Below are 21,071 nucleotides of genomic sequence, written 5' to 3' on the forward strand. Positions count from 1 at the left end.
AGAATTAGTCTCAGAAACTTTGGGGGAAAAGTCCCAAAAAACCTGGATGAGTCTTGTACAATGTTAGGTTTGTTATTCAGGGTTTTGGTTTGTTTTGTTTTTTGCTAATACCTTTAGACGGAAAACTGCAAAACATTTTAGCTATGCTTTTTTTTTTTTTTTTTTTGGCTAAGAAAGCATTTTAGCTAAAAGCATAGCTAAAAGCACATGCTTATAGCTAGTGCGTACTCGAAGGGATGAAGGCATAATGGGGGCAGACAGGAAATTACAATTCAGGTCCTTACGAGAATGTACTTGTACATCATTCAACTCTTGAAGCTTAGAAGATGCCCTTTGTCTTTATTCACCATTGTCCTCGCCGGTTTTGGCTCCTGCACAGCAAAGCGCAGGCTTGGGGAAGCCTTTCTTCACAGGCTCGCATCACGTGAGGAGGTCGGCCCGTTTTCTTCCCTGTGATACGATCTCATGGGGTTTTCAGGTGCGGGACTTGACAGATGAGCCGAAGCTCCTCTCACACTGTCAGTTTCCCCTGGGGGAGAACCCCGCCAGGAGTCAGGGGGCGTCTGTGTCACGAGCACCAACAAGCACAGGGCTGAAAACTGTATCAATGGATTGTTTGGAGCGCTTTTGACTCCACAGGAATATATACAGGAGTAATACTTTAAGTTTGATTGACACTACTCTTTATTTTATAAAGTCATCTTTTAAGGCTGCACCACAGGGTATCACGTGATAAATGTGAACAGTGTGAAACTGCAAAGAAAGCGAACATACATTGAAAAGTTGAGTTTCTTGAGTAAATATACCACAATTGTACCTTAATGTTTTTATTCATCATTCAGCTACTATCTTGACACAGAAGCAGTGCTATCAGTTCAACATGTCAGCTGTACCAAATGAAAATACTGTATGAAGCACTCCATGTCACTGACTGGAGGTTGACGTACTCAATGGCCTGACGTCAAAAAATCACCTCACACATCTTCACCTCGTAAAACTCATTTGCTGAAAGCGTCTTTTCAAAGTTGCAGTCAGGGATCAAAGTACTGTGAGTGTGACTACGGTGGCCAGGAGGTGCAAAACAACAAAATATGCCAGACTAATTTACAAATGACACCAAGTGGAAACGGGACAAATTTTTGGGTTAGGACAGAAGTAGAAGTAAGTCAAAAAGTTGTGCTGATGTCTATTGAGCTTACGGTGATGTGAAAAGATGAACCTCTGACCTCTCAAAGTGTTGACAACATCATCAATTCTTGAATGATTACCTCATCACTTCAGTGTCAACCCCGTATTGGGTTGGCTTGTTAAATGTGCTTTGGCTGAAATGTTTTCACCGTTTCACGATTTGTAAAAACGTTTTTTTAAAATATAAATTTGCCTCAAGCTTTGGAAAAATGTTTCATTTTTTCGCATTGTCGTTTTGCACCTCGCAGCGCCGCGGCACACTCTTACGATTCCGTCCAAAGGTGAACCGACTGCTTCTGAGAAAATCTAAAATCAACAATGTGGAAAACTGTGTAATGAGGTTTTACTGATCTGTTTGATGAACAGCTTGTTCAACATTTTAATAAATACAATTATCAGTCAAGTGATTTAATATACAGGGCAATGTCAACATCAGATTTGTCAGAACCAAGAGAGGAAGCCCTATCAAACCAGTTCTGGTGGTATTCCCTTTATCCTCACTAAGCACTCATAAGAAGTGTGTAAACATTTTTTGGATACTGTCGGGATGATTTGGTTTAGCTCTTGTCATCATGCTAAAGGGACCACTACTTAAAAAACACAGTAGATATATTTTTGATGTATGTTTGATTTACATTTGGAAGACAGTTCGCAGGTTCAGGTTTGTGGAATTAACATACTTCCCCTGATTTACAGCTAACATTGAAGAACTTATTCAGGTGTTTGTTTTTCCTTGTTGGAGTAACGTTAAGGTTGCTGCATTTTGTTGTCATCACTGCCTGACACCAAACATCCCCAGCAACTGATGTGCCACTTTAACTATTTTGTTCTTTTAAAAGCCATATATAAGATGTAACTCTTGTGAATTTACAGTCCAAGAAAATGAAGACCCAAGTTCTAACAGAAATAGAAAAGTTCACCTTTTCAAAGGTTTGGGATAAAAATTGCACTGTTGTATGAGTCTTTGTCTTCCACATGGACGTGATCCTTTTGCTCTTCAAGCAGTTTGTCCAGGAGGTTCGGTGACTCGGTGTCCCTGACATCATCTTCGTCCAGGGAGTGATCTTGTGGCTCAGAGTCCAGCTGGTGCTCTGAATTCTGGTGGAGCTCCACTATCTGTGGATGATGATCTACACTCTGTGGGATCACAGTGGTCAACGACATGGACAGAGGCATGTGGACCAGAGGAGAGCCAGGCAGAGGAGCAGAGTTGTGGCTAAACTGCACCCCTGGGGTGGGCAGAGTGGATATAGTGGTGAGGGGCTGGCCCCAGGGAAGGTAGGTCAACCCTGAGTCTGGGAGCTCCATCTGAGGAATGGGGGCAGGCGCAGGGGCCATTGGTAAGGTCTGGAATGGCAACAAAACACAGACTTATGAATTCTTGCTCATAATGAAGCAACAATAGCAGTTTGTGATGAAACAATCCATACAACTGAATCCCCAGAAAGCTTCTTAATTGACTTCTCTCAGTCAGTTGTTCTCAATGACTGTGCTGCTGTCTGACACTGGTCTCATGGCTCTTGAGTCATGGGGCGCAAACATCAGAGTGGATTTAAGTCTTGTTTTCTCAGTTGTATTTAGAATGCACTGTATTTAGAGTAGCATTAGTAACATAAGTTGACATATTCCCCATCCGTAATGGAGTATAATACATAGTACATACACCAGTAAGGGCCATTAAACTTCACAGAATTCTTGATGTTAATGTAGTAAGAGGAGGAAGGAAAACATGTTAATGAGTATTTTGCAGTTATAGAAGAAATATTTTGAGCAAAATATCATCAGTATGTCATGTCAGACGTGCTAATGAAATTTGCCGGAGCTGGAATGGCACTTTGAAGTCCACGAGATAATGATCGTTGGCCCGTTATTGGTTTTTATTAGTGTGGAAAGGTGCAGAGGGCCCGGGTGGCCTTCAAACCCCAGACTCCTGGGAAATAGTCATGCATACTAACCACCAAAGGGACGTCCCCTTGGCCAAGTAGCCAGGGCGCATGATCAATTGAAGGCATAGTGACAGGACCATCACTGTCTCCCCCTCACGTCCTCGTGCTCCGCACAGCCTGCCACATATGAGGAATCCATGGACCCACAACTAGTGCAACATGGATCCTGTCCACAAGACAATGGCTATTGGCTTTTATTAGTGTGGCAAGGCGCAGAGGGCCCGGGCGGGCTTCGAACACCAGACTCCAGGGGGGATATCCTCTTGGCCAAGTAGCCAGGGTGCATGATCAATTGGAGGCACAGTGACAGGACCGTCACCTGTCACTGTAGCATCAAACTGTGCTTAGCTAAACCACTAGCGCACCTTTTCTGATCCAAGTCCGACTCACCCCAAAGTTAGTGAGCAGCGGCGCGTGCGTGTAGGTCAGCATTGTGTAGCTGGGACACAGAGTTTGCATGTATACGTCCGCCGTGGCCGAGTAGGCCAGAGTCTGCTGCGAGCGCTCCTGCTGCTGGCCGTACTCCGGCAAAGTCCAGGGTGTCGTGGTGGCCTGGAGGGCCGGCGGCGCGCCGCCAGCGGCCGCCGCCGCCACGGCCGCCTTCCATCCCGCGCACTGCACGCCACCGTCGCTGCATGACTCAGCCACGGAATTGCCGGCAACGTCGGAGCCAAGTATGCCTGAATACATCGAAAGGAGAGAGGTTGGGGTGAACGGGCTAACGGGCTTCTGCATGTACCTACGTCCCAGTTTATATACGTGGTTAATTTCCACATGCCGCGGTCGGGGAGGAAAAAGTACCTGTGTACGACGGCAGGCTGTTGTGCTCGACCACATCCTATAAAAAGAATTTTCAAAAGTGAAATGAGGATGTCAGTTAGTCGCAGCACACAAGAAAACAAAACATGATAACATTCTTTATGCTCCGGAGCAAGTCATGCCTCCATGTTGACATGTAAATATGCAGTATTTACCCTTTGACTGATTGAGTCCAGGTGTGCACAGCAGCGCAGATATGACTGTGTGTGTGTGTGTGTGTGTGTGTGTGTGTGTGTGCGCATGTGTGTGTTCCATCAGGAATTTGTTATTGTATTCACATACAGGTATGGTCTTGAACTGTTTGCCTTGTGGGATATCTCTTTTTTTCCTCTTAATGCAGCTACCCGCACGAATGATTTGCACAAATTTACTGAATAAACTGAAAAATAGAAGAATGTGAAGATTGTATTGGTGCTGTGCTGTACACGTTATGGACAGCCTTGGTCATGCAAGCCACAAGTAAAAGTTCCACCTGTTGTGGTGTAGGCGCTCGGGCTTTTTGCTTGCACCTCAGCTGTACAGCTGTGCTTTTATCATTTTGAGAATTAATTTGGAATACCAGAACAATGGATGGGCAAACCATGCAAAACGATGGACGTCTGTGTTTCAGAAACTACAGTGTTCTCCCAAACTACAGCTTGATAACCAATCGTGTTCGGAAAAAAACAAGCTTACAACTTTTTTTTTTGTTTTGTTTTGTTTTTTAGGGGGAAAAACAAAATCTGAATTGTGCTTCAGCCGTGACGCAAACCGATTGCGTGATTCTGGTCTTTGCTGTGTTCCAACCACCATGACAAGACCTGCCTACATATAAATGTATAAATGAAGTAAACACTGCCAGTTGTGTACTATATTTAACACACCACCGAGACCAAACTTCTTGGGTTAGCCTGGGATTCTTCTGGCTGCGCTGTAAACCTTGTTGTTGTCTCTTAGAGACGGACATGTCTGGTGCAGTGCCACCCAACTATGGCTCCCATGTTGGATTCAGCATTGGCATATGAAACTGTCAATTCATAAATATAAATCTATATTTTGGTCCGAGGATGTAAAACCTGCATGGAACTATTGAAAACTTTGACAATTTCTTGATGGTTTCACTCCTGCGTAATCCAGTTCAATAATATATTTAATGTTTCTTATTATATCAGCCATGTAACTTCATCTGAGATCCTTCACTCTGAGGGTAAAAAAGTAGGGATGCACCGATACCAATACCAGTATCAGGTATTGGTACCGATACCGGTGTTGAGTACTCTACTTGTACTCATTAAATAAATGTCGACACCATGACACAGTTACCAGTTGCATATTGATTTATGCAGTATTGGTACTGCAGTGAAACTTGTGATAGTCACCCCATGTTCTAGAAAGACATGCTGAGGAATTTTGTTGAAAAAACAGAACATTTGAGAAAAAAAATATTTTAAAAATCAAAGTGATTCTATTATGTGCACTTCCTTATTAAGTACTCGGTATTGGTATCAGTGAGTACTGAAATGCAAGTTCCTTCAAGGAAAGCGCTGAGTGCTGGGCGTGTTTAACTGTAAGCAGGGGCACATTACACCTAAGCCTAATGTCAAATACGCGATTGTCAAAGCAGAGCGTCCTGTTTAAACAATAATCCCTCACATATGAGATCACCCCACTGCACTTCACATCAGTCTCAGTGAGCTCTGGCTTAATCCGGGAACCTGGCAGGGACTACAGGGGGGGGACGTTCCACCGCTATTTGAAATTGGTGCCAGCCACAGGCAGGGAACGTTATGTGCCGTAACTTCCTGATGAATTCCCTCCTCTTCAATATCCTGAAAACTTCTCAGACTATTTCTTTGCCAAATAGTGCGTCAAGCTTGTGATACGAAACCAATGCTTTGGTTTTTGGACATTGTTTTTCTGCAACAATATTGAATACTATCACTTTTTTTGCAATGAGCTTTGACTGAGTGTCAAATCCAAGGCTGAGCGTCAAATCATTCCTCCACTAACGTCGGGCTCAGTTAGAGTGCAGCGTCGCACATGCACAGCTCAGAAAATCCTGAGGGAGCATCGAGGGTGGAAAAACAGATGAAATCCGAGGACCATAAACAGAGAACGCCACTTGTAACTCATCATATTAAAAGTTACACAGTCATAGTCCACACAGAATTCTATTAACACCTCTAAGGACATGACGCTGTCTGTCTCTCTCTCTGTCTTTCTGTGTGTGTGTGTGTTTGTGTGCGTGCGGGACGTGCGGGGCGTGCGTGCGTGCGCGTGCTACAGCCCACGCCTCGTTAAGTGGGTGTAATACAGAGGCAGTGGGAGGGACCTTTGGCAGGGCTGCAAGTCATTTTTGCATAGGGCTGTGTGCCCAGCCCTGGAGCCATGCATGGAATATCTGCAACTGTCATGGAAAAACACCTGGATTATATAAGGACAAAATCCCCCCTTCTAGCCGTGGGATAGGCCCTCGGTGCTGTTCACCCATATCCTGATTCCTTCAAGTGGTTTAGAGCCGCTCCTGGAGCGAGCAGAGTTTGGCAAGTTGAAGGTTAAAAAAACTTAAAAAAAAAAAAAAAAAGAAAAATAGTTCAGTTTCGGTGTATTTTATGTGACGGCTGTGAGGAGGCAGCAATATCCGCCTTACATGATGAGTCATCAAAGGGATGACTAAAGTTAACATTGTCTTCTGATGTCTACATTGAAAATAATAATAATAATAATAATAATACCTGTCGAAAATAAAAAATTTAACACATCAGAAGAAAATGTTGTTATTAATGAGTTAGTTCCACTCTAAGCAGAGCGGCCACCAAATTACAAGTTTTAAATGTTTGCCATCGCCTTATGAGAAGCTATTACTTGTGCGGTCACAATATATTGAGGACCACTTAAAGGGCACCTATGATGCTTTTCCACTTTTCTGAGCTTTAAAAACTGGTACAATGTTGAACCCTATCCTCATGAGGTTCATGCGTTTGGACGTGAGCCCTGCAAATTGTTGGGCATGGTTCTAAACGCTCTGTTCATGGAGATTTTTTCAACACTGGGAACACAATGACGTAATTGCGTTCCGGAGCTCCTTTCATGGCCAAACTCAGGCACCGTCTCGGACTGGTTCCGCCCTCCCCCGCTCTGCCCCGGAAGTGATTCGGCAATGCGCCGCTCCAAGAAAATGTTTTTTCAGTGTCAGGGAAATTAAAAAATATAAAATAAAAAATGCCGAGCGACTACCGAAGCACCAAGGACCACAACCGTCGGAGTGGAACGAACAGAGAAAATGTTGGAGGTTTGTTCAGCCTAATATGCGGATGCAATGGAACACCGGTCTGCAGCCAGACCCCTCTCGTCCGGTCGGCAACGGGAGTGAGACGGGCTCGACTCGGCCGGTGGACGACGAGAGAATAGTCAGCCATGGCAATATTTGAAAACATGTATGAGGACTGTGAGTGTATTGAGACCTCAAGCAACATTAGTTTTAAGACTACTTGCAACGTACAACCGCTGAATCGTGTTGATGAACTGTTAGCCACCACCGCTAACTCTGTGCTCTGCTTGTTATGTGTGTTGTGTTCGCTGGCAGCCAAACTGAAGAGGCAGCGATTTTGACTGGCAAGTTTCACTCCTTATAGCGATGTTCACGCTGCCAGCATGGTAACATGGGTTGTATAGAGCTCTTCCTGCTTTGTGCTTGGTGTGGACTTAAGTTGTGCAGATATTCTTGTCTGATAATAAACGACTCTATGACTGAAGTGATCGTTTCAGCGTACATATTTTCTCTGCTCAGACAGTGTTTTGATACAAGTCAACAGTATGAAACAAAGTCATTCTAAGCCCTGTTAAAATGTCTTGCAAAAACACAAAACAAAAACACTGTCAGGACACAAAGTAAAATATATTTCCGGGGACACGGAAGGCACAAAACAGACATCAAATACAAAACCCCGAAAATTAGTATAATAGATGACCTTTAAAAGATCTTTATGAGCTATTTGTAGATATTGTTGGAGAGTTAATTATGCATAAACAAACCACTTCTACACTTTTGTGAACGACTGAAACTTGGAATTGACGTTACAAGACATTTACGAGTCCTGTAACTTCAGACAAGGTGCCATATATATATGTCTGCATATTCTGAAGATTAGTGATGCATGGTGCTGCAACTGGTCTCCCACAGAGTTGCACAGCAGCACTCACATTGACACCAGTTTAGTACAAATAAAATAGCTCTGATTTCCAGGGGCGCTCGCTGTTTGTTTAACTCTGCTTTCAGGTTTGTTTTAATACACTTTAATCTCACTTGTATTGTGTCTTTTGTTGTTCCTGTGTCATTCTGCATGCACATTTCTGTGGTGTATGTACTGTACGTATGCTGTGTATCTTCTGTGTTTGGTGAACCAAAAACAAGCTTTACAGCATCGTGGACATTAACTATCCATTCTATTCTATTCTATTCTATCTTTGATATCACCAGACGATCATAAAGTTTTTATTAGGATTCTGGAAAAAGGAGCAGTCCGAACAGAACAAACACCGGAAACCATCTTTTGCCTGCATTGAGGCGACAGTGCGACAACACATAAATGTCTGAGGTTATCACGTGTCATGCTGTCCTCACCGCAGTAGGGGGCACTGTTTTGGTGCAGTTCGTCTCCTGACATCTCTTCCTCCTGAGCAGCTCCTTGACTGGGTCCCTGACTCTGACGCCTTGGTACGGCTTGGGCCTGGCGAGGGCTGACGATGGCGCTAGAGAGGGAGGTGGGAGAGAGGGAAAGAGCGCACGTGTTAATTTCCTCACCCTGCTGCCCCGGGGGCCATGCCTTGGATCGACCTAATGAGTTCACAGCGTTGGCGCGGGGTTAGCAAGGGTCATTCAGGTCCACGCCGACATGCAACGCGTGAATGGATGGTTCATAAAAAGAATCTTATTGCTGTGCAAGAAGTTGCTGTGAATATATTTTTTCAGCTGTACCATGTTTTTCACCAAAATGTCCACTTCTCACTTCCCTGGACCTTCCTGCAGCTCTCACGCAGTATGGCAATTTCCAGTAGGATGTGAAGGGAAAAACAATACATTTCTTAATATTTTCTATCCTCCGTCCTGGGGTAAAAGGTTTGTGCCGCTGTGTCAATACGACAGACATGCAGCCTGTTAGCTTTCGGCAGGTCTAAGCAGGAAAGAAAATGTGTCCTGACGCTATGCACGTGGCCTGCTTTAAATAAACTTCAGAGAAACTGCACGATACATGTGACACTGCAAGACCACCAGCCAGTTCGGCCCCCGCGGGGCGTTCCTGAGTGAAATTTGAGGTAAACGCTATTTTACCTGTCAGCGCCATGGTTTTCAGGATGCACGTCATTCTAGGAGGGATTACCAATGTTTTGTGTGATAATTCTGTGCAAACTAGAGCACATAAATCATCCACAGGAACACCTGAACTCGTTCGATATAAAAAAAAAAAAAATGCCTGCTCGATGACTCACTGGGAGAGCATCTGAGAGCAATTTAGCTTTACGAAAACATGAATGGGAGGTTGACCTAATGGCCTCACAACAGTCATCGGCGTTTTTACTTCATCACTCTGACTTCTATTGTCCTTTCTCCGGTTTGTTGTTTCGCCCATTGGCTCAATTCCTATGCAAAAATAAGAAAAATGTATCCATCGGCATTTTAAGCCATGTACAGCAGCACATCCACTGTAGCCTCGAAGACAGGAGCCACATTCCTGTGGGTACGCAGGAGAACACGGCACAGCTTCCCCTCAAGTACACCTTGAACTTTTCCACATTTTGTCGCGTTGCAACCACAACACAAGACCAACACCAAAGTGGTGAGCAACTGGGAAGTAGACAGAACATTACACAAGGTCTTCATACAAATGCATACCACAAGTAAAGGTTTGACCTCTTTACCTGCAATTGGTGCAGATCGTCTCTAACAGCTTTACACATGACGAGAATGCACCTTTTTTGTCCATTATTCTCAGCTGGTGGAGTCTCAGTCGCAGGATTTTTTTTTTTCTTTATAATGGAACTGCGACCCAAATTTATTTCACAGCAACTCAAATTTATTCCACAAAAAATAAAAATGCCAGCCCACTTTCTATCATATCTGGTAAATAAATGATTGAAATTATTGAATTGAATTGTGTTCTGCAAAATAAATGCCCAACATTTTCTCTATAAATACACATTCATTCATTCATTCATTCATCTTCTATACCCGCTTCTTCCTGAGCTCGGGGTCACGGGGGTCTGCTGGAGCCTATCCCAGCTGTCTTAGGGCGAAGGCAGGGTGACACCCTGGACAAGTCATCGCAGGGCCACATAGAAACAAACAACCATTCACACTCACATATACAACTATGGACAATTTAGAGTGTTCAATTGACCTCACATGCATGTTTTTGGAGTGTGGGAGGAAGCCGGAGAACCCGGAGAGAACCCACGACCTTCTTGCTGTGGGTTAACCACTGCGTCACCGTGTCGCCCCATAAATACACATATATACATAATAAAATCCCTTCTGAAAGAAAGGCCCAAGAAGCCAATCAAAACAGCTCCTTGACCTGGTAGAACACCAGGGAGCAAGTCTTGCGTCATAGTGGGAACTACCGAGTCTGGACTTGGGCTGAGCCGACTTTGATGAGAACCTTCCCATCGTAGTTCTGGCTGTATGTTTCGGAGCGTTGTCTTCTGGGCAGGTGAACCTCCACCCCAGTCTAACAATTTCTCTTGAACCTAAACAGCTAACCAGCTAACCAGCTAAACAGCTAATCCCTCTGCTGACACACGACTGACTAATAAATGGGCAACATTTCAGTTTCAGCGTTTGCGAGTGAGCTATTTCCCCCAAAGTCTCCCCAAGAGTCGTTCCATCAGTCACTTACACCAGTCTGGTTGCTGCCAGAGGTTGAGCTGTCGTATTTCTCCAATGTACTGGCCGAGGAAATCAATGCATCTGTGCACCTGTGTCAGATACACTTTATTTTTTGTATAATATGCTGCTAAATTGAAAGCTGCTAAACTGTTTTAACTGTTCCTGCTACAGGCCTATTCTTTTTTTTATTCTATTCTCATCTTGTACTTGTAGAGATTACAAAATATTTTGTGACGTTCCAGCAGCCTGTTTGATTTTTCTTTAAATATAACATATTTTGTTTGGATAATTAGCTATTCATCATTTAAATATACAATTGCACGATGTGGCCTGAAACCCCAAACCAATAAACCAAAGCTAATTTGTACTGCCGTTAAGCCATGTTTTTAAATAAACTTCATCCCAGGTTTGCTGAAGGTTTTACACGTTGTGTCACAATGTCACAGCCAGAAAGAGGGATTTCGAATGAGTGTTTGAAAAACTGTGCTGCTCTCTGCAGCTGATGAATTAACTGCATGGTGGGTCAAACAGATCCAGCCATCCGTGAAAGCGGGAAAAAGAAAACAAGCCTGTGCTGACAAGTTCACAGACTTGGCAGAAACAGGAAGTGGAAACGGTCTTCTCAGTCTAATTCCCCCGCCCCCCCCGCAAACCCATAGACACCAGAACGTTATGTTGAATCAAAATGTATCTATCAAATTCTGCTGATAGAAAGTCCACATTTAGGCTAGCACAGACAAAAGCAGCGTTGGGTTTTGCGATCAGTTGTCCCCAACTTAGCAGCCACCCAGGGTCACAACTTCAAGGTCTGACTCTGATTCTTTGAGAGTGAGGTAAATGGTGGTAAGCGCTTTTTAACTCAAACTCTCACTTTGCCATTGACGCCATAATTAAACTCAATTGACAAGAAAGAAAAGAAAGAAACCTCATTGTTTTACTCATACTGATAACAAAGAAAAAGAAAGAAAGAAAGAAATTGGTTCCTTTTACTCAAGACCTCAGCAACTCAGCACTTAAACACTTACTCGATAATTTTACCCTACGTCCACATCTGTAGACAACATTAAAAAAACCCACGCTGACAGCAAGCAACAATTCATTAAAATAAGAAATCGTCCATTTTTTCATAAAAAAAAAAAACTTTGCAGTCGCCACAGCATCACCAAAGCCGTTTGGCAATAAAGGGAAGGAATCTGTGCTGTGAACAGGTGTGTGGCGCTTGGTGTTGAAAAACAGCTACTTTGCTTGCGACTGTGTGTCACTGTCAGTTTAAGGTGCTTCTTTGCTTTTCTCACTAGAGACGCATAAACTCTACTCAAAGGCTTATTTTTATTTTATAAAAAAAATAAAAAAAAATCAAATATCAAAGAAATATCAAGGAAAGTCAAAGAAAATATGGTGCCTTTAAACCTGTTTGCCATTCAACAAAAAAAAATATTTTCTCATTTAAACATTGCCACAAAATGTATCCAAAATAAAAAAAAGAAAAGCTTTGCAGGTAGATGTTGCATTCCAAAACATAAAGAAACAAATCATCTTTCTTCTGTACCATCAAACACACACACACACACACACACACACACACACACACATATTTACAGTACAAACACACGCACAAACAATCACCTTCTGTGCATGTTCAAAAAAAAAAAGAGGAAGCCCCACAGCTGTGCAGAAATTCACTGTAATATAAGCTTCTATTTTGCATATCAAGATTAGAGGCTTAGAGCGACATGCAGCCAACTTCCAAATGATCACCTTCCTCTTTCCAAAAAAGTCCAACATCAAATCTGGCCTGGGTGCAATTTACCAACAGGATAAGCAGTTAATGAGCTATTGTTGCCGTCTGCCTCAAGTTTACTGGACCGTCCGGACTTTTGACAAGGCTACACTGGGGAGGATCACCGAAGCAAATTCAAATTTCTCAAACACTTATACCGTACAACGCCGACCACTTAATGGGGCAAAAATGCTCAATTGCTCGTTTACACAAAGAGCTAATCAGCCAACCACATGGCAGCAAGTTGATGCATTTAGACGTATGGACGTCGGGAAGGCGACTCGCAGAAGTTCGAACTCAGCGACACAATCGAGGAGAAAATGGGTTTAAGTGACTCTGAACGTGGCCCTGTTGTTGGTGCCAGACGAGCTGGTCTGGCGTTTCAAAAACCGACAATCCGCTAGAATTTTCACACTGAAACAGGCATTTGTAAGATTTATGGAGAATGGTCAAAACAAATAAATGACTCACTGAGAGAGCAGCAGCTGCACTGATAAAAATGACATGTTGATGTCAGGGGTCAGAGGAAAATGGACAGATTGATTGGAGGCCGTAGAAAGGCAGCAATTACTCACTGCTTACAACCTGCACTAAATTATCTCTGCACCCACAACACACACAACCTGAAAGCTGTGTGCATTTATATTACACATTAGGTACCCAGTGCATTGATATCTTTTGAGCTGCTCAGTATTTTCTTCTCTAAATAAGTTCAAGTCAAGCATGGCAAAAACTAGAATTGTGAAAACAATTTACAAACTGACTTGCTTGTGTTTAAGCATTGTATCATTGCGTTTTTCTTTGCGAACCGAGACTATATTAGCTTCACTGACTGAGTCAGTGGCCACGATTTTTAAGAAATAATCAGTCCAATATTGGATATGAATCAGGCGTACTCACATTTCTCCCAGTGCATGCTGCTTTTTCGATGAATATCGCTTAAGTGCCTGGGTGCCTGACGCACTTTATAACATCCTGAAGATACCCGAACCCCCCCCCCCCCAGAGGCCAAAGCAGGAAACAGATCGCGCATGTAGTTTCACCGATCAATGACTTTGATAGATAAATATTGTCAAAAGTAGAAACAAAGCGAAATGCAACACATACATTGTTTTGGAAAAAAAACAAAACTGAAAAAGATATGTATAATTTCATTAATTATTTATTAATATGAAATACAGTGAATTAGAGTGAATTCAACTATGATAAAGTGAGTGAAGTACTTCCTGTAGCATTTCATTTGCTAAATTAATTAAAATTTATTTATTTATTTTTTTTTTACTTTTAACCTCATGATATTATTATGTAAGTACGACATGGTCAGCTGAGCACAAAGGCCATCAGCAGAGAGAAACTGCCAAAGCTGCTGAGTGTGTTTCATCACCCTCTGCTTGTCCTCTGAGTCTAGCAGTTCCCCAAATTAACCAAATGCACCGATTCCCTTGCGACACAACAAACTGGCTTAACGCAAACATTTCACCTCCTGTTGCAGAAATAATGTTGCCATTAGCTTTACATGCTGTCTTTGATCACTAATAATGAGATAATCATCTCTTCATCTGTAAAGTGCAATTTTGTGATTCTTTGAAATACTGTCCAGTTGTACTGTTGCCATTATAAAAAATATCATGGTACAGAAAGTCTCTCCATCAAGTTTTAGAAGTCAGTAAGTTGCATTTTCTACTTGTTGCCCTTTCGATTTTGATGGTAGCTCCCTGATGGGTTCGATTTAAAGGTTCCCTTCGATTGAACTTGATATGCTGTGTGCACTCATCGCAACTGTCGTCTATGTTGAGCACATATGCTCATGATTGTGGAATGTTCTTCATAAATAAAAATTGTTTGAAGGTCAGGGTTGTCAACACCATGAAAGTAGCATGATGTGCAAATGAAACAGGCTAATGCGCTGGGACTTGCTTAGGATGCTAGTCGGAAGCTGGTGGTACGAGCCCTCCAGCCGGATGTATCAGGCAAACACAAGAAACCCGCTGGTTTCGACTGCTTGTCAAGGCATGTGAGCGGCACCATTGCACAACCACCCACGAACAATGGAGACGCAGTGCTTTGGATTGGCAAAAACAGCCGAGGGTTGAAAATTAGGTGAGTCAACGTCTTATTAGTGATCACATGTTCATCATCCAAACAGCTGCAACGCCATCAAACAATGCCGGCTGCTGCTTGATGGGCAGAGAGGGAGAAAACTCTGGGCTTTTTGGGCGGCATGGAAAGAAGCAAACAGCACGATGGCAACTTCAGGTTAATGTAAAAGGAGCAGGACAAGGGCTGAAGCAGTAGTTAAGATGGAGCTCGAGCTATAGAAGCCCTGTGCACTGACCCGTGCAACAGCAAACCTCTGCAGAGAAAGATGTTGCGGTTGCTGTTGTTGTTGCCCTCAGTGCAGGTGTTCAGCCCAGCGCTTCAAAGCAGAGTCGGTTTCACCCTCTTGCTGAAATATGTTAAGAAAATAATTGCCTTCGCACGTCGAAAGGAAATAAATAAAACGAGATGCTTCGTGAAGAAGACCCCGTAATGATAAAACATGTGAAACCTTCAGCAAATCTGGGATGAAATTTTTGAAAATGTGACTTAACAACAGTACGAATAGCTATGAAGGGAGGCTGACACATGTCCAGGGTTTCAAGCTGCCTTCGTCCCAGGACAGCTCGGATAGACTTTGGGCAACCTGCCATCCCTCCAATGGATGCATGGCCGGACTTTGCTGAAGTAGGGAATTTAGGCCTGGGTTGGTTCTCACATTATCAACGTGAGCGTGGTGGTGCTGCTCTGCCATTTGATTCCATGGCAATGCAGTGACGTAGTGATGCTACTTTTCTTTTTTTTATGTTGTATACCAATATTCTTACAGATTTCTTTCTCCAACATTGCCTCCCTTCCCTGATCCCATCCACGGTCTCCAACTCATCATTCAGTTAATTATCCATCTTAAATTTCCACTTTATTCACAAAATTTTCACTTTATTTGCGCCGACTTTATTCATGAAATTTCTATTTTATTCATGAAATTTTGTCGATTTTCCGTTGACTTTTTCACAACATTTTGACTTTTCACGTCGACTTTTTTCACGAAATTTCAACTTAAAACTCAAAATGAAAACTTGAATAAAAATCTCTTTCCTGTAAAAATAAATAAATAAAATAAATAAATAATAATAATGATAATTAGCCATCTTGTATCAATCAAATCTGGACTTTAAAACTGCTGAGCCGAAGCATCAAAGACATTCAAACCGTTCCAATCTCTCCTTCTTCCTTCATCTTTTCAGTTTTAAAACTTTGCCGGTTTTATTCTGTTGCCGACAAGAGGGCGCCGCCATTGTGGCAGGCTGCACAGGAGAAGAAGAAGAAAAAAAGCCTCGGCGCCAGAGTGTCGAGACGACGGCGGCTGACAGGACAGCGAGGGAGGAGTGATCAGCGTTCTCTGATCTTGAAGCCACCTCAGGACGGCTGTTGACGATCAGAGGGATGGAACTCGAGGGTGTCAGTAAGGCGCGACTGTAACAACAGGCCTCCGGACACCCCCAGGCCAAACACCCTCTAATAGCACCAGTTTGAAGTCCGGCACTCAGGGCTTTGACTTAACTTTTCTGTTTCTGCGAAAACATCAGGACCTCTTTATCCTGTCATTGCCTGACCGCCGTTCAGCCATCAGACAGTTCAGTCCGACCCAACTCCAGGCACCCAGATACTGGACCAGTGGGAGAATGTCCAGGTTTCTCCAGCAAGAGCTTCATTAGTTCTCAGTCAGGGAGTCCCTGGCATCTATTCATTCACTGTCTCTTGGTGTTGGATGTTCTATCATACATTTCCTCTTCGTAAGCAAAGTCAATTCACTTAGTATAAGTTCCAAAAATCTGCTGCCCATGTGTATTTATACTCATGTTGTAAAAGCAGCCCACTCATCAGTCTGAGAGCGTTGGTGCTGCCTGGACTGACGCAGAGGCGAAACACCTGTGTGTGTGTCAAGGTTCGCTGACCAGCAACGCACTAAAAGCCACAAGCTTGTTTCAGTGCCTGTGAAGAGTCTCTTCTGTCTTTACTTGTTGCTCTTCTCTTACGGCTAGTGACACTTTAACCCATTAGACTTTAGCTGGCGTGACTTAAATTGACGTATCTCGTTTGTGTAGTACAAGAAAACAAAACAGTAAATATATATTTTTTTATCATCATTATTATTATTATTGCTATAAGAACATGGTGGCCTACCTTTACTGTACACACATTCACACTGGGCTTCAAAGTGGTTATGAAGTGTCCAGCACGTGCCATATAAACAGACTTGGGTGCATGGTTTTGAATGTGTGCAGCGAGTGATGCAAAGTGCGATCAGATGCTGACGCAATGAGGTAAGAAAAAAGGTTAGAACCTCTTTTTTTATTGTTAAAATTTGAAATTGGCAGAAACTTTGCCGCTTCCCACGAGCCAGACGTTGGCAGCAGACAACCGGGGCTGTCGGAGGGAAGAGCAGGAGGGAGGGAGAGTGTTTTGGAGGGCGAGACAATCTTGCCCCGTGGAGGCAACAGTCGCTCCTCGCCGTGAGTCCCATTCGTCAGTTTCGCCTGCAGGCCGGGTTTCGCTCCTGATTCCTATCTTGGTGTCTGCCCTACACCTCAAGGCTGGCTGTCACCCGCTGACTGAGACAAAAAGAGCTGATGCTAATCAGGGCTTACTGTCAACTTCAAGTACCTGCGAGACACCCGGGGTCCTGAGACGGCCCGGCCCGGCGACCCAACTTTCTAAATTCGTGACGGACGGACTTTTTCTGGTGAGATGTGTCACAACAGGCCAACCCCGGCCTGAGATCCACTTGAGTCACGCAAATGATTTAATGACGCATTCATCAACGTGTATTCTTGAAAATTGAGAGAAAAGAAATGAGCGTAATGAGCCCTGGTCAGATAACATCGTTATAAATGCATCAGATGATGAGATGCTGCCCGAGGCCTGTTGGCTCGAGGGCACTTCAGTACGCAGACGGCTCTTGGGTCCCCAACAGTTAACCTTCATGTCATCACTCTTAAAGCCAAGTAGCTGCATTCTGTGACAGACTCCCTGCCTGATGGATGTACTTGCACTTACCGCACACCAAAGCGCAGGTAGATTATGTGTTATTGTATCGGCATACTGCGCCCCAGTGTAGATATACGGAAATTGTTTATATCAGGATGATTTTTTTTTTTTTTAACATGTGACACATTTCTCTCATTATTTCTGTCATTTTTAGGTACTTTTTGCAGCATTTGATGCCTCAAATGTGACATTGTGTTCAGGGGGTTTTCTCCAAAAAATGAGTCCAGCAAGCGTACAGTGGTTGTAAAATGAAATAAAAAGTCCTGAACCGACTTGACTTTTTCTCCTTTCCGTGAATCAATTTACATTTACAGAACCCAGAAATAGTCTGAAAAGATCAGCAAAGTAACTCAACGCCGTTTGAAGCTAAAGTCAAGTCTGTTTCGTGCACTCCAAATTTGCACGAAACTCTTTGTTCATTCATCGTCATTGGGTCAACTTTCACCCGAAAGTTGCTGTAGAAAAAAGAAAAACCTTTGGATGGCTTCGTATTATTTTGAAATTCTTTTCACCGCTGACCTTGTGCAACTCCATGAGACGAATGTGGGTAACGGGCCGTAAACGTGTCGACAGTGGCTGCGCTGTCGTCCAACGCAGCGCTAAATGTCTCTGCGTGTTTGATGGAAATTCCAGCAATCCACATAAAAGAATTTTGATATCAGATAACGGTGATAATGGCAGAGAGTGAAGTGAGTGGGCCAGAGGAGCGGTGAGTGTGTGAGAGAGCGAGGCTCCTGCGCTGTGCTCGTGCTGTGTTTTGACCTGTGTGCACATGCCAAACCTTAAAGGGCCTGCAACACGCCTCGACCTGCAAGGCAAATAAATGCGCTGCAGGGTAGTGTGGCTTCAATTTCAACTTTCACTCACTCTCTCTCTACCTTGGTGCGTGTGTGCGCGTGTGTGTGTGTGTGTGTGTGTGTGTGTGTGTGTGTGTGTGTGTGTGTGTGTGCGCGCGCGCGCGCGTGCCGGCTCGCTTGCGGCCGCGTAATGTGCAAGGACACTCTGACTGGCCCTTCACCTGCGCACCTGAGGATCCAGGTTTGAGCCCAGAGAGCCTGGAACAAATAGAGCGGGTTGTAAAATGCTTACACAGCTGCTTGCGCTGAATACGTGGCTCAACAGTGAGCAGGCACCAAAGACTGCGCAGCCGCCAGCCCTCTATCGTCACGCCCTCGGTCTAAGGTTTCAAGTTCGTAAGTTCAAGCGCGGAACAACGCGACGAAAGGGAAGGGAGACGGGGAAACTGGGAAGCGACGGCGCAGAGTAAAATCAACCTGAGCTTCACAGCAAACAGGGAAACCCATGTTTGCCTGGCACAGGTTCATCTGACTCCAGTATCCTCAACGTAGCCGTTTCACTGCAGTGTCCCTGATTCCCAGACTGGTGTATGTTACAGGTGGCAGCACAACGCTTGTCCAATGAATGCGGTTTCAATGTGTTAATGCAACTGACAAATTCCAATTTCTCCGTTTCCTTCACGTTGCTGGAATTTGTGGGTTTGTCCAAATTTGAGTGAGACAAATACACTCACAATGACTGAATTTAAATGAACACTGGTCAACTGTCCGAATCAACACAATCCAAGAAATCATAAAACACCATCCAGGCAGTTTGGGAAGTTCTGGGAGTTCCCCTTTTATCCACTGAAGAAGAGACTTGGGTGCCAGGTGCTTTTACAGTTTATCTTGGTTAAACATCGGCTTCTATCAGACATGACTAGCCAGTCTGGCCAGAAACCTTTTACCATCAACTTCATTGAGGACATTTGGAGCATTTGCATTTTTTATAGCGTACAATTCACAACACTGCAGCTGTGATAAAGTATATGACTTGGAGGGTCAGACAGGGTCAATCACAGAGGCAGAATGAGATCATCCAAATTTGCCCCTGTCTGGTTTGAACTGGTCGTGCCAAAATAATCCAGGGATTACTAAGAAGTGAATCAGCTCGATGGTGGGTGGGCATGAAAGGTTTGGGCACGCAGTCCACTGATTTACATTTCTCTTATCATCTCAAGCGCTAGAGCGTGTGTTTGGTATTTAGGGATTAGGAATTGCCTAACTTTGCCAGCATTGCCAACACCTTTGAAGCAAATGAAGGGAAGGTCCCATTTTGTGAATCACTCGTAGCTGTGGAGATGGCTGGACTCGATCGCATGCAGACAATGCAGATGGTGAAAGTATGCGCTCGGCAGCTACACTGAAACTCGTTTAATCAGATCCGCCTGCTCCTGTGCACGAGAGAGGACTTGCACAGTTTCTTTGTAAAGTACTTTTGTTAATTTCCCTGAAGGAGTCATCCCAAAGGGATCAATAAAGTCTATATCTATCTATCTATCTATCTATCTAAAGTGCATGACTCAGTAGCACATGCACAATAATACAATCAGATCCCTTTATATTAAAATATCCCTTATATTATTACGTTAATATTTCCCTAACATACAAAAACCACACACAAATGAAGTCTAGAGTTTAGATTAATTCTCACAATGTGTGTTTTTTGTTGCTGCTGTTGTTTTTGCCAAGAACAAATATTGTCACATTTGTTTGACTAATATTAGTCAGAACTTGTTTATGTATTGAAGAAAGACTGCAAGAAAATAAACCAGTAATGAAAGGAGAAAAGGATTTAGAGTTCACCAAGGAATGATGTCTCAAGTTAAGAGCTCTTGTTGTTTTCTGCCTTTACATTACTTCCATCTAGCGGCCGAAATGTAGCACTGCATCTCGACAAATATTCTTTTCGTACGATTATAAGTCCGCTAGATGGAGCCAAAGGAATGAACTGAAACTCTGCCGCCGAACATCTCAACCCTTGGATTGTGATCAATGGATGATGCAAGGCGGGATGAAAGGTTGCTGAAAGCAGCCTGAGGAGACATCATTTCATGGTGTTTGGTATATCTCACGTGACCAGTCTTGCCAGGGAGCAGTTTGATGACGGATGGAGTGAATTAAATTCGGTCTTATAGAGTGAATTGTAGTTGCTTGAAGCTTCCACTTCTCATTCATGTTTAATTTTAATCACTTTCATCTCTCTGCGGCTGCCTTTGCTCAGCTCACACAATTCACTCAACAAGACTGTTTGTATTGTACCATTGAGCCACATCCAATCACATTTAATCTGCTTTATGATGACCTAAGTGTGTAAAGGATGAATCAATGGATAGACAGCTTCTCTAAAGGTGACCTGCTTTCACACTGCTTTTAAATTGAAATTCTGTCAAGAAGATGTTGTCTCTTTTTAAATAAAATAAATAAAACAGTAAACAAATGCCACCAAGTGTCGGTTGTTACTAAAAGGATTAAGAAAAGTGGATTCTAAATGTGAAAAAAAAAAAAAAAAGATCATTAACAGACAGGAAACATTAACAGTCACCACA

At 43.4% G+C, this 21,071-nt stretch overlaps 2 protein-coding genes across 2 annotated transcripts in view; both read right to left on the reverse strand.

Annotated features, from left to right (window-relative positions):
• The window catches only part of LOC142895137 (pleckstrin homology-like domain family B member 1), a 363,501-nt gene that overhangs the window by 162,174 nt on the left and 180,256 nt on the right, over nucleotides 1-21,071 (reverse strand). The window lies entirely within an intron of this gene.
• pou2af1 (POU class 2 homeobox associating factor 1) lies at nucleotides 661-13,549 on the reverse strand. The gene is made up of 5 exons (XM_076035926.1): nucleotides 13,499-13,549; nucleotides 8,557-8,684; nucleotides 3,936-3,972; nucleotides 3,525-3,814; nucleotides 661-2,535 (listed from the first exon to the last, which is right to left on the reverse strand). The coding sequence occupies exons 1-5, from the start codon at nucleotides 13,512-13,514 to the stop codon at nucleotides 2,113-2,115; spliced, it is 894 nt and encodes a 297-aa protein (XP_075892041.1). The 5' UTR covers nucleotides 13,515-13,549; the 3' UTR covers nucleotides 661-2,112.

This window comes from Nelusetta ayraudi, unplaced genomic scaffold (assembly GCF_046127955.1).
Source record: "Nelusetta ayraudi isolate G7.1 ecotype Tasmania unplaced genomic scaffold, CSIRO-AGI_Nayr_v1 ptg000048l, whole genome shotgun sequence".
NCBI lineage: Eukaryota > Metazoa > Chordata > Actinopteri > Tetraodontiformes > Monacanthidae > Nelusetta > Nelusetta ayraudi.

Coding starts and splice junctions, on each gene's coding strand:
- pou2af1 (XM_076035926.1), bottom strand. Junction 3,973..8,556: donor AAACAGTGCCCCCTACTGCG/GTGAGGACAGCA, acceptor TTCTTTTTATAG/GATGTGGTCGAGCACAACAG. Junction 2,536..3,524: donor CGCTGCTCACTAACTTTGGG/GTGAGTCGGACT, acceptor TTGCCATTCCAG/ACCTTACCAATGGCCCCTGC.